The sequence below is a fragment of the Amphiura filiformis genome, chromosome 3, assembly GCF_039555335.1.
Source record: "Amphiura filiformis chromosome 3, Afil_fr2py, whole genome shotgun sequence".
Taxonomy (NCBI): Eukaryota; Metazoa; Echinodermata; class Ophiuroidea; order Amphilepidida; family Amphiuridae; genus Amphiura; species Amphiura filiformis.
In genome coordinates, this window is record NC_092630.1 from 41,235,042 (window position 1) to 41,248,444 (window position 13,403).

The 13,403-nt window shown below is 36.3% G+C and overlaps 1 protein-coding gene across 1 annotated transcript; it reads right to left on the minus strand.

Annotated features, from left to right (window-relative positions):
• Positions 1 to 4,749: 4,749 nt before the first annotated feature.
• On the minus strand, positions 4,750 to 13,091 carry LOC140148525 (ubiquitin-like protein 4A). The gene is made up of 4 exons (XM_072170513.1): positions 12,901 to 13,091; positions 7,693 to 7,798; positions 6,650 to 6,849; positions 4,750 to 5,778 (listed from the first exon to the last, which is right to left on the minus strand). Exons 1-4 carry the CDS (start codon positions 12,952 to 12,954, stop codon positions 5,668 to 5,670), a joined length of 471 nt encoding a protein of 156 aa, XP_072026614.1. The 5' UTR covers positions 12,955 to 13,091; the 3' UTR covers positions 4,750 to 5,667.
• Between the last annotated feature and the right edge of the window lie 312 nt (positions 13,092 to 13,403).

Here is a 13,403-nt window from a genome sequence, read left to right on the forward strand (position 1 = left end):
AGTTTGCTATTGGGATAGACAAACTTCAGAGATCTTGCTAAATTACATCTTATCACTCACGTAAAATTTGTAATAGTAATACATATTTGAACTCACTAAAAACTCCTACATGTATACTATGATCAGCTCTTAATAGGTGGGATTTATTCGGTTTTTGTTACTGCGCGAGTCAATAAAGTTCCAACTTACACACGCGTAAATTCACAAACACGCGCATCATTCACACAATACGCAAAGCGCAGTTCGCGTAGGTGCTGCACCCAGCTGTGTGTACGCCATTCTATATCAATCCTCGATGTTATGAGTCCCGCCTATTACGAGCTGATCAGAGTATAGTAGGCTGCTGAAATAGATCAAACTTTAATTTGGGTGGGTCATTTTATTCAAATGAAGGACAAAGGACAATGAATGGCCAAATGGTCAATGTTACACAGATGTACACCACATCCAAAGTTTGACAAACTTATTCTTAGATTCTTCAAATGTCAAAATGAATTACCTATGACATCTATTAAACACCTAATTAAATTGTTACAATGAATTTCAAACTAACCTTATAATTTAAACCAAACTGTTTTTGTTCTTGATAGGATAGATGCTGCACAGTCCTTTCTTGTTTGCTGCACAACCCTTCACAAACAGAGAGACCCTTTTGGCAAGCAGCTGAAAGCACAATGTGAGAGCATGTATCCGGGAAGCTGGTCACTAATAGCTTAATCAAACGCGGCACTTACTCAACTCATTCTTCATCCAACCCCCTTTGCCTGCTATCCCAACCTGCATGTCCACTCTGAAACAATTTCAAGACCACTTGTGTACAGGCTACATGTCACAAAATCTGCTATCATTGCTGCTTTGCCTAACTAATGACTTTAAACAAAAGAACTTGTATACAACTGACTCTTTACAGAATTGGTTTTCTGGTGCTCCTAATGTAAAGGAGGGATTTACGTCAACCAACCGATGGCAAAAAAGTTAACAACCAACATATTTTTGTGTCATTCATCTTGCCTTTTAATGTATGCTCTGAATATCTATTTGATAGAAATTGTGAAATGTAGGCACAGTAATTTACTGTAAGAATACTATACAACATTTAAAACTTAGCATGTATACATGTGTAACCACTCATATATAGTCTGTCAAAACAGACACTGATGACTCAATGATCAAATTCATCATCAAGTGTATTCACAATTTGTGTTTTCAATGTCCTAATAGAGAGCTTGTAATTTCCAAATGTGTGTATCATACGCCTGTGCGTCTATTCAAAAATCACTCTCATAGGACGGGATTTTGAATAGATGCACGGGCATTTGATAAGTATGTTTGGAAATCGCAAGCTCTCCATTAATACCAAGCACACACCCAGCATTTTACAAAAAATATTTAAATGTCTGGTTATATAAAGTCCATAAAACATTATAATAACATTTAAAAAAACATTTTTGTAAACTTGCTGGAAAACATTTAAACATAATATTTTCCAAACATGTTTGCCAAAAACTATTTTTTACAATAATATTTTAAAATGTTGTTATATCAAATGTTTTAAAAACATTTTCATGACCTTTATTATAACCTGACATTTAAATGTTATTAAAACGTTTTGGATAAAAACCAAAACGTGTTTATATCACGATTATGACGTTTTAAATACATTTGTGAGTTTGCTGAGTAGACACCCTTTTGAAACATCGTCTCTGGTGCGTAATCTCACGACTATAACAATAATCTTCAGTCCAAGTGAAAAAGACATATTGTAATGTACAAACACTTTGTCCCAACATGCCCAAAGTGATACCTTTACGTATGCAAGGTCAAGGGAAGCACTGGGCTATTCCAGATAAAATCCACATTCCCCTATGACAGACATGACCTTAACCTCCCACACAGGGAGTGAAGATATTAAATGGAGTCACCCACTCAGATAACTCCATTTGAAATTCACACTCACTGTGTTGAAGATTAAGATCATGTCTTTCATAGGAGATGTATGGATTTCAACTGCATGTAAATGACATACAAGGAAATAAACCATAATATTGATGAAGCAATATGTCACACTACTCTGCAAAGCTAATATAGACAGCTCCCATCTGTATGGAAACCAGCAGTGGATCAAAAATCATCACACTTTTTAAGTGTATCCAAGAAATGTCATCAGTATTTTTAATCCTAATAATGCTAAAGTATAATTAAGTATTTCTTGGCCAAACTGAAACATGTGTGTTGCGTCCATGTAGCGTACTAAGCGTGTACGCAATGTAAGGCGCGTGTATGCTTTCTTCTGTACCGCGCTATGTTTGCGTGTGTTTATCGCGGAGCCACTAGCGTTTGTAAATGTTCCATTTTGGCCAAGAAATACTTAATTTTACTGTAGTTTCCTTGATTATAAGGCTTCAGAGGAAGCAAAATAACATCAACATTTTAAAAGTGTATGCAACTAATGCAATTATCAAAACTAAATTACTTTCCATCACAGGGCTTTTTAAGTCTTCTGATATGTTCCATAACAGCAATGTACCAGGCAAAATTTTCAGAGGGAGGTAAAATTGCCAAATTGTCCCTGTGACTTGCTGTCATACATGTATGTATATGATTTTACTGGGACCAATGTACGCAAAGCACAAGAACATGTGCAATATGCAATTCTAATGAATCCCTCCCCCAAATATTTTGATAAGGGGGGATGGTCCATACAATCATCACCCCCCACACACTGACCAAATTAACCCCATATTTAACCATTTTAGCCTAAAAAGTGCCATATTTGGCCATTTTAGCCTCTTCGCCTAAGTTTGTTCCACTTTTGAACCATATTTCACTATTTTAGCTTCAATATAGCAAAAAATTTTGTTTTTGTATGCATTTGTACCATTAACCGACTCTGTCACCAAAAGGTGTTTGATTCACTTTACTACAAGACATTTCTTTCCAACCCCATCCCCAACCCCATGTCAAAAGAAATTTCTTTTTTACTTACTATGCCCCCATGTTGCTTACATTTATTATTCTCATGATCCAGAGAATATGAAATCTGGACATAACTCATAATAAATGTATGGGAACAGGTCTCATATATGGGTAAATGAATGTTACATAACACACAGTTGAGTTTGGGTGTATTATTCTATATTATATGATACATACCAAATGGCATGAGTCCACACTTTTCAGTATGCAATGGTGGGCACAATAACTGTAAAGCTACATTTCTATATAACAATTACAGATTAATTAAGTAATTCTTGGCCAAGCTCAAATATACCTGTTGCATCCATGTAGTGAACTAAGCATGTACAAATTGTAAGGCATGTGCATGCTTTCTTCTGTACAGTGTATGTCCGTGTGTGTTTATCATGGAGCCACTAGCGTTCTGAATGTTTGAGCTTGGCCAAGAATTACCTAATTAACCTGTAAGCCTATGTGTTTCCCTCTTTAGTTTGCAACACAAAAATAAGCTACACTAGATATTTCTAAAAAGGCATGTAATTACCAAATTTGTTAAAATAATAAAAGAAAACACAGAACAAAAATACAAATACATTGGAAAAGCAAGAACTTTGCCATATGAAATACAGTACACATTAATTTGTGACAAAATATGCAAATGAGTCGCTATATGCATATTAGCTTGACAGGAAACTAATGCTGTTGCTTAGCTTAGAAGTGGGTGGTCTGACTGTAAAATAAAGTGTCTTCTACCTCACCTTGAGACATATCTCAAAATATTTTTTTAATTTTGGGGGCTTCTTTTGAAAAAAATACCCCCGTAATTGAACTTTCGGAGACTACTTTCAGGATTTCAGGGGCTAAATACCAAATCCCCATTTACTTTGAGCCGCAAGCCTCAAATTAGTTTCCTTTCAGGGACTACTTTCTATTTATTCTATTAACCCCCGCCCCCCAGTAATTTAATTTTTGAAGGCATTTTCGGGGGCATGTCACCTTTATCCCCATCTATTTTGAGCGCTGCATTTAGACCCGTCCTACCCATCATCCAAACATTTTTATTCCAATCTTTGGGTTACATTGCTCTCAGCGATTGGATTCTACAAGCAAAAATAGAACGACGACTTCTGGGTGGTAACCACCAAACTACCATGTTTTTGTTCACACCGCCTAAATCAAAACATATTCCAGGCCTAAAATTTCACTGGGGTTATGTGAAAAATATGAGCTTTTACCAGATGATACCAAAATCTGCATTTTGATGTGGTAAAGTATAAGGATGGCGCTGTCAATCAGAGTCACACAAATTTAAAGGTAGGACAGAATTTATCTCATTTCCATCATTTCTGTCAAAATATGAGCTCATTTGTATTCACAAATATACTGATGACTTGTCATAAAATATACAGCACCAAAACACATCATTCTCTGTAGTCCATTTCACCTCCTCAAGAGAGTGACGTCATTGCGTGCTTCAGTGCGCATAGTATGAAAACGTGCACTGACTCAAATGAAACTGGCATGTTTACACACATGATTAAAGGCGCTCATCTGGTCTATACACAAAGTAACTCGGACGTCACTCTCTCAAGGAAGCAAAATGGACTATAATCAACCTAACCACTCTGAAGTGCATTATGTTTAGGTGAGAGCGGATTACATGTATACACATTTCTTCTGTCCACACAACAGACAGACACCATATAACCAACTAACCAACCATGCATGCATATCTTTGTGATCATGGCATGTTGCCAAATAGTATCCAACTAGAAACCTATGGTATTATATTGTATCATTTTGTATCATTATGGCCAAAGAGGGTAACATTACCAACTTTTTTATAGTGATAAGCCATTTTTGCCTTGGTCACTACTCACCTCAGTGAATCGCATTAACCCATGAGAACTACCTGCCGATTGGCCAAAAAGAAGTTTTCATTATCAATTGGACCAATCAGCAACATTGTTAGAATAATTTCACCACACAAAAAAATTGGGGTGAATTGTTTGCAAAGCTCCATTCTGATTGGTGATTAAAGTGAAAATATCATGTAATTGACCAATCAGAGGCAATGTTAGATTGGCAGGTAGTGTTCAGGGGGTTAAGCACTTCATGTGCGTGATAGGGACGGTTTATAGTAAACTGGAATTTGGCATACTACAAAAATCACAACGATATGAATAATAATACACCCTACACAACTTGTGCTGTTGGGGTAAAAAAATGTGAAGAAACATATTATAATGTATCTGACATTAACTAAAAGCCATCAGGATAAAGATTGGTTTGATGTCACACATAAGGTAGATATTCATTGGACAATGATACTCAATGCAATACATCATCATATTGTATGTCTTGGCATAGATTAGCCTGATTTAGCCAATCAGTACTCATGTACCATGTACTCACGAAGTCCTCCATCAACATACTGCATCTTTCACATTTTCAGTGACAAAAAATGCCACAAAGTGGGATTAGTTCTGCAGTATAAAGTCTGATAAATAAGTTGGAAGTCTTGGTACACTATATTCACCAAGTCTTTGTAAGTCAATAGTTTATAGTTCTTTCATAAGTTAAATAACCCAAGTTTTGCCGTGTTCTAGCTTGATGGTCAGGCTACTTGGTACACTATATTCACCAAGTCTTTGTAAGTCAATAGTTTATCAGGTTTTTTCTTAAGTTTAATAACCCAAGTATTGCCATGTTTTAGCTCGATGGTCCGGCTTCATCTGCTTTGTCTACTTCGCTATTCATTCGTGACATGGCGATTCTTTCAATGTCATCCAAGCTAAGATTGCTAACACCTGATGAAAATTCCTGTGTAAAAGGAGAAGAAAAAAAGGAAAAGAAAAGAGCTGATTAATAGGGCGCTTGCACGAAAGGTTAAAAGGTTGATAAAAATGACCTGCATTGAGAGTCAGTCAAGTGCGGTGGAGGACAAACAAACTATTATCATCCTCTGTGAATCTTTGGCGCGTTATTCAAACACATGCTTTGTAAGGAATATTAGCACTCTGTAGGTGATATTTCATTTTCATGTGCTCCAATATCGTTGTTGTGCCTCCAGGGCTAGTGACCCGTGGCGTACATGAAACCTCCCTATAGAATAACAATGGAATGATTAGAGATATGATGAAAGAGAGGTGACTTTTATAGTGTCATACTGTACTGTGTGATGCTTGGCAAATGCCGCTAGTAGTTCTAAGCCGTCGCTGCAAGCAGCATTTACCAAGCAGCATTTACCAAGCAGCACATCCTTACATGACACTCTGAAACCAGTGTGGTGGCCCTTTGCGCTTTGGTCAATAATTATGTCCCGTTCCTATCACAAGTGACAGCAATACTGAATTAACTTGGAAGTCAATTCTCAGGGATTTGCAGTTTTGAGCAAAGCAGTGGAGTGAGATGCATCTAGAAAATGCTGCTTGTCACTAGTCACAGCTGGTGTTGCTGTCTTGAATGCGTACTGACATAAATAAAAAACATCATCAGAGCGCCAAAAAGCAGATGAAACAAGCATCAGGTTGCTGAAGTCACCACATGAGTTAATTAGAATTCATACTTGTGCGACAAAACATTCAGGTTTATTTTTAGTCCCCCCCTCTCTCTCTCTCTCTCACACACATACACTTGATTTGAGTGGATTTTTCAACAACAACAAAAAACACACTGATCATGTTTTACTTACTTTCTTAAACTGTTGTAAAACCTTTTCTGCATCTGATGGTGTGAAATGTTTTGCTAAGAATGTACGTGTCTGGTCCCATAACACTGTGCTACCACCTATTCTGGCTGTGCTTACTACATCTGAATCTGTTTCCGGTCTTCTCACGACTAAGTGGATTTTTGTGTCTGGTCCTATGTTGTAATCACCTAGGTTCTGTCCATCTGGCAAATCAAATTACAATGAATTGAACTCAAAATAAGTCAGTGACCACCTCCACCTAGGATACATTTCACTTGATGACAGTCTTATACTACATGTACTACAAAACTTCCACACTGATAAGAATTAACAAGTTCTAAATTGTCTGCAAGTCCTGTGTGATTCCACACTTATGGGGTAAAGTGCATTCATAAGAGACTGTGCAGAACAAAATAAAATCTGAATCATTATTTAAAATGAATTAAGACTGTTACAACCATGAGCTAGACTGAAAGGTCAAAACTTGTTATACTTTTGCCGTGCGTCAAGCCTATACAAGCATGAACACAAAAGTGACTTTAAACGTTTACACTGATTAGCTGATCAACAATCATGTCAAGACGGTTGACCCAAATAGTCAGAACACCTACATGTAGAACGGGTGCAGACCAGGGTCTTAGCTAGTATTTCACAAGTGCCCGTCATTTTCATCAAAACTGCCTGTCCAAAATTTGACCCTGAAAACGTACACCACTGGACCTATGCCCCTTCTGGGGGTTCAGTCAGTTCAATTAGTTTGTTATAGCCTTCATTTGTTAGTCTGGTCTTGTTTTGAGTTCACAGAACTTATTCAAGCATAACTTGTACAATTTAGCATATATGTCACAGCCATTAATTTTGCCTGTCATTGGAGCAAACTTCCCGTCCGAAATGACAGGTGGACGGATGTCTAGCTAACACCCTGATAGAGACCTTGCCTCTTTTACACACTTGATCATCTCCGTCCCATACCTGGAACAACTACAAACTTTAGAATACTGTATACCAGTATAAACCATCCTGCCTGATTCTCCTGTGTTTCTTACCTGCTAATGTTTTTCCTTTGAATACTAGTCTCTGTAGGTGTACTGGTACATCTAATTCTTTGGCTACCATTCTTTTCACTGATAAAATTGGTTCTGCTGCTGTGACCTGTCAAGGGCAAAATATTTTAAGAAAACTTTGTTTAGAAATCTACTAACTCATCTGTTGCACAATTCACCTTTCAGCTCTGCTTCATCCCAATTTCATACACTCCTATCAAAACAGCCAATCAGGAAAGCGGTTAGAAAAGTATGCGGAGTATATTACACGCAGTGCTTCCACACACATTCGTGTCACGTAGGATTGATTCATTTTTAGGCAGGTTGATGCATTTATATTTGGTTCTATTTTCCAACATTTGTTGTGATAATTTGTTATAAAAACAGCAAAATTCATGTGTTTCTTCTTTCTTGTGTATGAAATAAATGAATATTACTTTCCCGGCCATGTCGTCTAGATTTTAAAGGCAAGTGGTCAATGACTCGCAAGCATTATGCTAGACGAGTGGTCGAATCCCTCTTAGAGCTGAATCACTCTCTACATTTAGAATGAAGAGCGTGTCAAATCACTCTCTAGGTCTGAAAGATCATTCATACCAATACACTTCCGCACTGTTGACACCCTCTCTCTCAATCGAATACTGGTATACTGACAGTACTGAAACTTGAACGTAGTTCAATTTTGGGTGATTGGCAGTAAGCGATATTTAGTGCCTATGGCGAGTGGAAAGTCGCTCACTATTAATTGTGTTTGGGCGAGTGGTGGCAGCGAGAGCGCTCGCTCTCACAGGCTCCGACGGCAAGGCCTGACTTTCATGCATTAGACGCATCAACATCAGTGCGCGTGCATTATTTTGTCTAATTTTTTTTTCTACCAACAAGTAATACTAATTAGTGTTTATTAACCTATAAATATTGTTTATTATGTTTAACATGTACTGTATGTAATAGGCAAGACTTGTAACATTATGTACCGTATTGATATACATGTAAGTATGGTGTTATTCATAAAGTTATCATTATTTTTTGTAAGATAAGTCTTTGTGGGCCTTATTGGTCATTCATACACTCCTATATCAAAGCATCCAATCAGAAAAGCGGTTACAAAAGTACGCAGAGCTCATTGATTGTGTATAATGGCACTCCGTGTACTACGCGCAGTGCTTTTGCAAGCGTTTTGCGTTGCATAGGATTGATTCATTTTTCGGGCGGGTTGATGCATTTAGAGCCAGCAGGCCTACATGTGCATGCATATGTACAATGTATAATTGTACATGTAGTTTAATTATTCAAAGAAACGGTTTGAGAATAAGCATCTAAAAATAATCTGATATCATGCAGGTCATTACCAAATGTTATATTATTTTTGCACACAACTCAAAACCTGCCCAATTTGTTGCATCATTTTCAACCCCTGAGGGTTTTTTTATAACACTTTTTTTGGTGTGACCCGTGTTTTATGTAACCGCAGTCTTAAAAATGCACTTAAACCCTTTTGTCATAATAACTTGACGAATAAAAGTACATTGTACCACATGTAAGGACCTTTTCTTTGAAGGAAAGCTTTTTGAACCATTTGGTGCCCCATATTGCATTGCAAACTATTAATTTTGATCAAAACAAAAGATACTATATTCTTAATACTAGTAGCAATCAATCTCATTTACTATGGTATAATAATGTATTCCAGTATTCCAAGTAAAATAACATTGTCTGAAGGAAACCTTTTGATTTTCTAACCATGCATCATGTTTCTGAGAACTATTAGCGATCAATCTTATTTAAGTAAAACAGAATTTTCCGAAGGAAACCTTTTGATTTTCTATCATCATGTTTTAAGACATCTCAAAAATATCTTTTCCTTTGGTGTCTTTTACCGAATTTTACGGTAAATTATGGTATTTTACTGAAAATCACACAGTAAAATACCAGAGGTTTATTTTACTCACCGATTTAGAACACTGCATCAGTGCATCACCCCATGTACCCGTTCTGACAAAACCAAGAACAAGTCACATTTTTGACATATCATGACAATAAGCTTCAAAATGATACCAAAATTATATATAGTATCAATTTTTTTAAAGATATGGATAATTTTGTAAATGATACCTTGATATTTTTGCCAAACTGATAATCTGAGTGATGGGCTAATTAGTTTCCTGCTTTACACAGGATTGAATAGGGATTATCATAGTTCAACTATAAGTACCTTCAAGGATTTGAAAGTCCACTCAGTCCCAAGGTCAAATACCATGAAGTTAAGAATTCCAAAACTTGATTTTTTTTATGGGAATGTCACCTTTAAAGGCCTATAACTCAAAAACATGCCTGGCGACTTGTTCCGGGTTTTGTTGCAGCTGGTCACATATGACATACATTGTACTTTCGGTCTTTCAATATTGAAAAATAACAAGTAAAATGTTCCCAACACATAATGCAGAAGTGATGCGAGAGCTGACAAGCTGAGAAGATGGCAACTTTTGGCAAAATGAGTTGGTGTAGCATAGAAAATCATCAGAACTGTAATTGTGACATGATCAAGGGGAATGAGTCACATGTCAGCAATTTTCAATTAGAAGTTTTAAATTACATAATTTTCTTGCAGATTACAAATACTTCATTTTGATGCAAACCCCATCAGAATCGGACATCTCGTTACTGAGTTATGAGCAATTTATCAATGGCTAAAACAGTATACAACAAAAGAATTTGAACACTGTTTTTGCCAATATCTCAAAAACAATATTAGTGACATCCCATCTCATTCCCCTTGATCATGTCTAATGTTGGCCGATACCGATCTGTGAATCGGAGATCGGTGCCGATATGGACTGCATCGGCCTTGAATCTGAATCGGCAGATGAGCTATCAGCTGCCGATCTAGCTTACCGATCTCTGAACTTGACAGTAATAAAAGTACACAACAATTCTTTAAGCTTACCATTACTTTCTTATGTAACATTACTACTATTTAATGCCAATATATTTCCAAAAAACGTTGTTACCACCGCAAGAATCATGTCGTTTCATACTGTATTTTATGTATGTATCCATCCACCCTTTGATAGACCGAATTAAAATGTAAACAAACAATCACATGTCTCACTGTCTTGTGCTTGCGCTTTTGTCGTCATGACTTGTTGCTGTTTGACATCTGTAACCTTTTGCACATACCGCAAACCTAGCTGTTGTAATTATCAATTGAACTTGCACGCTCGCGGGCAAAGACTAATATTTTCGGCCGAAGGGATCTGTGAATTGCCCAATATAATGAATATACCTACCCCCTCCAGAATAACTGAGCATGCGCGATCATTTATTTATAAACAGTCGCCACATTGTCAATATTAAAACTAAAACTAGTGGCATAGAACTTTAAACGTGCATGCGATGGTACATCATTTAATGGATTAATGATTAAACTTCCGACAATCGGAGGCACTGAGTGAGTAACGCTTCGGACTTGGGGTGTAAAATGGTATTTTATTTGGGTTGATATTGACATGAAAAACCTCTAAAAACGGTCATCATATTACATAGTTACAGGTTTGGGGAATTAAGCTTTGACTGTTAACATTACTGGGGCCCGACTTGAATGAACTTGTACTGGTTGTAAAATAACATTTATTAGGAATCTGAATCGGGATCGGATCGGCCCGATCTGCTAATTTTCAGATCGGAGATCGGCAGATCCGATCTTGGGTTGGATCGGCCAACACTAATCATGTCACAATTGTTCAACCACATGGAAAATACGACATCTATGGCCCTACTATTAGTGAAATCAATCAATATCAATTGATCAAGAAATATTTATTGTGCATACTAAAAACAGGTGGGTAGATATCGTGGTTGGTAAATTCTTCCGCTCTACCTATATTCATGATCTTATTCATCAGTCATGCATTGTAATTAGCAATGCATTGTGGGACACTTTTTGCAGTTTGGGACACTTTGCCCTCTGACCTATCGGGAAAAGTGTTTTTTGTTCATACAAAATATTATTTTAAATGTTTTACTAGAATAAAAATTGTTTTAAAAAAACATGATTGTTTCAAAAATTAATTATTTAAAATATTGTTAATGATAAGGTCCTTCGCACTTGATTATTAATTTCCTGTTTACCGCCCGCGTCCAAAATTGAAAATCTCAAAATAATTAATTATTTTATTTTTATTTCTAATTTTCTCCTTTAAAATAACTTTCAACTACTTCTACTTGCCATTATCTGACTTTAATAATATCAACAATAATGATGAATGAACAAAGAGTACAACTCCACCTTCACTTATTTATAAAATCAAATATTGTTGTGAAATAATTAAATGCCCGCTCTAGTCAAAACGAGTCAATAGTTGCTTGTAATAGTTCAAACTAGGAAAATAAAAGATAATTAATAATTAATAATTAAAAGCAGTGTTCAAAATAAGTACTTATCCTCTTGTCCCCTTGTCCAAAAATCACTGGGGACAACCATATTGAGCTATGTACTTATCCCCTGGACAACCACTATTTGGATTCTTTGCACTCAAAAACATGACTTATATATTTTGGGGACAACCAAAATGTTTTGAGGACAAGCAGAATTCATGCTTTAGTTATCCTCAGGACAACCTCCATATTTTCCTTATTTCGGACACTGATTAAAAGTCACCTCGTCCCTTTTTCAAAATCTTTTACAGGAAACTAATAATCAAGTGCGAAGGGCCTAGTAATAGTATTACAATAATAATGAATGAATAATCATGATAATAATTACAGCAATTTCCCCGATATGTCAAGTGTCCCAAAACTGCTCTCAAAAACCGGAAGTTACAATGTCGATTGGGCTTATTGCTGATCAACTACCTCGTCAAAGGAAGGCTAAAACCACAGTTTTTTTCAATACATCGCTGCTTCTACTTCTACTGGATTTCTGAGACCATTACAGGTATCACATCCAGTGCCGTGGTGCAGGACAAACACAATTACTCCAGTCACTTCACAAAACGGCTAGTAGACTAACCATGAAACTGATAATCATGATAATAATATGGACATGAATGCTGTAACATAATACATATCTATTCTAATTAAAATCTTTTATCAATTATAATTTAAAACTACAAAATACGCCCTAATCTAGACTTTTAGTGATTTGCATGATGTCATGCCTGTTGAATTCAACAGCCACAGCAAGTTCAATACCTGATTTTGCCTTAATCTTACCTCTATACTGCACTCTTTACCCGGTGTCTGGAGAAATTTAACGTTAATTATCATCTTGAGAAGATGAAGAACACTATCATGTCACTAAATATGGGAAAATATGTTAAATTTATTGCCTACAATACAAGTATATTTTATGTTCAAGAACTGTTCCGGAACAACAGAAATCATGTATGTCAACTATATAGAAACACTTGATTGACAACACATTTTCCTAAAATTATTAAAAATGTCTTTAAAAAAGACATATTCATTTTTCATTAAATTATCTTACACTTTGACTACTTTGAAAATCTACTTCTTTTTTCAGACAAACATATTTAACACATAGGCATGCTGCTTGCTGATTAGGCTGATTAGAAGGAACAATTCTTTGTTATAAAACACTGCGGAATTCCCGTGACGTCATGACGTCAATGTGAAAAGACTGGCTGAACGAACGTTCAGGAGAATCGGAGAAAAAAATGAATCAAGTTGATTTGTCGAACCATGGTCGAACCACC

What these genes read in the sequence shown, in the direction of transcription:
- LOC140148525 (XM_072170513.1), bottom strand. Translation starts at nt 12,954, where the DNA reads ATGATAATTAACGTTAAATTTCTCCAGACACCGGGTAAAGAGTGCAGT. An exon ending in CAAAGGAAAAACATTAGCAG is followed by an intron (nt 6,850 to 7,692) that starts GTAAGAAACACA and finishes TTGATTTGCCAG; the next exon opens with ATGGACAGAACCTAGGTGAT. An exon ending in TTTTACAACAGTTTAAGAAA is followed by an intron (nt 5,779 to 6,649) that starts GTAAGTAAAACA and finishes CCTTTTACACAG; the next exon opens with GAATTTTCATCAGGTGTTAG.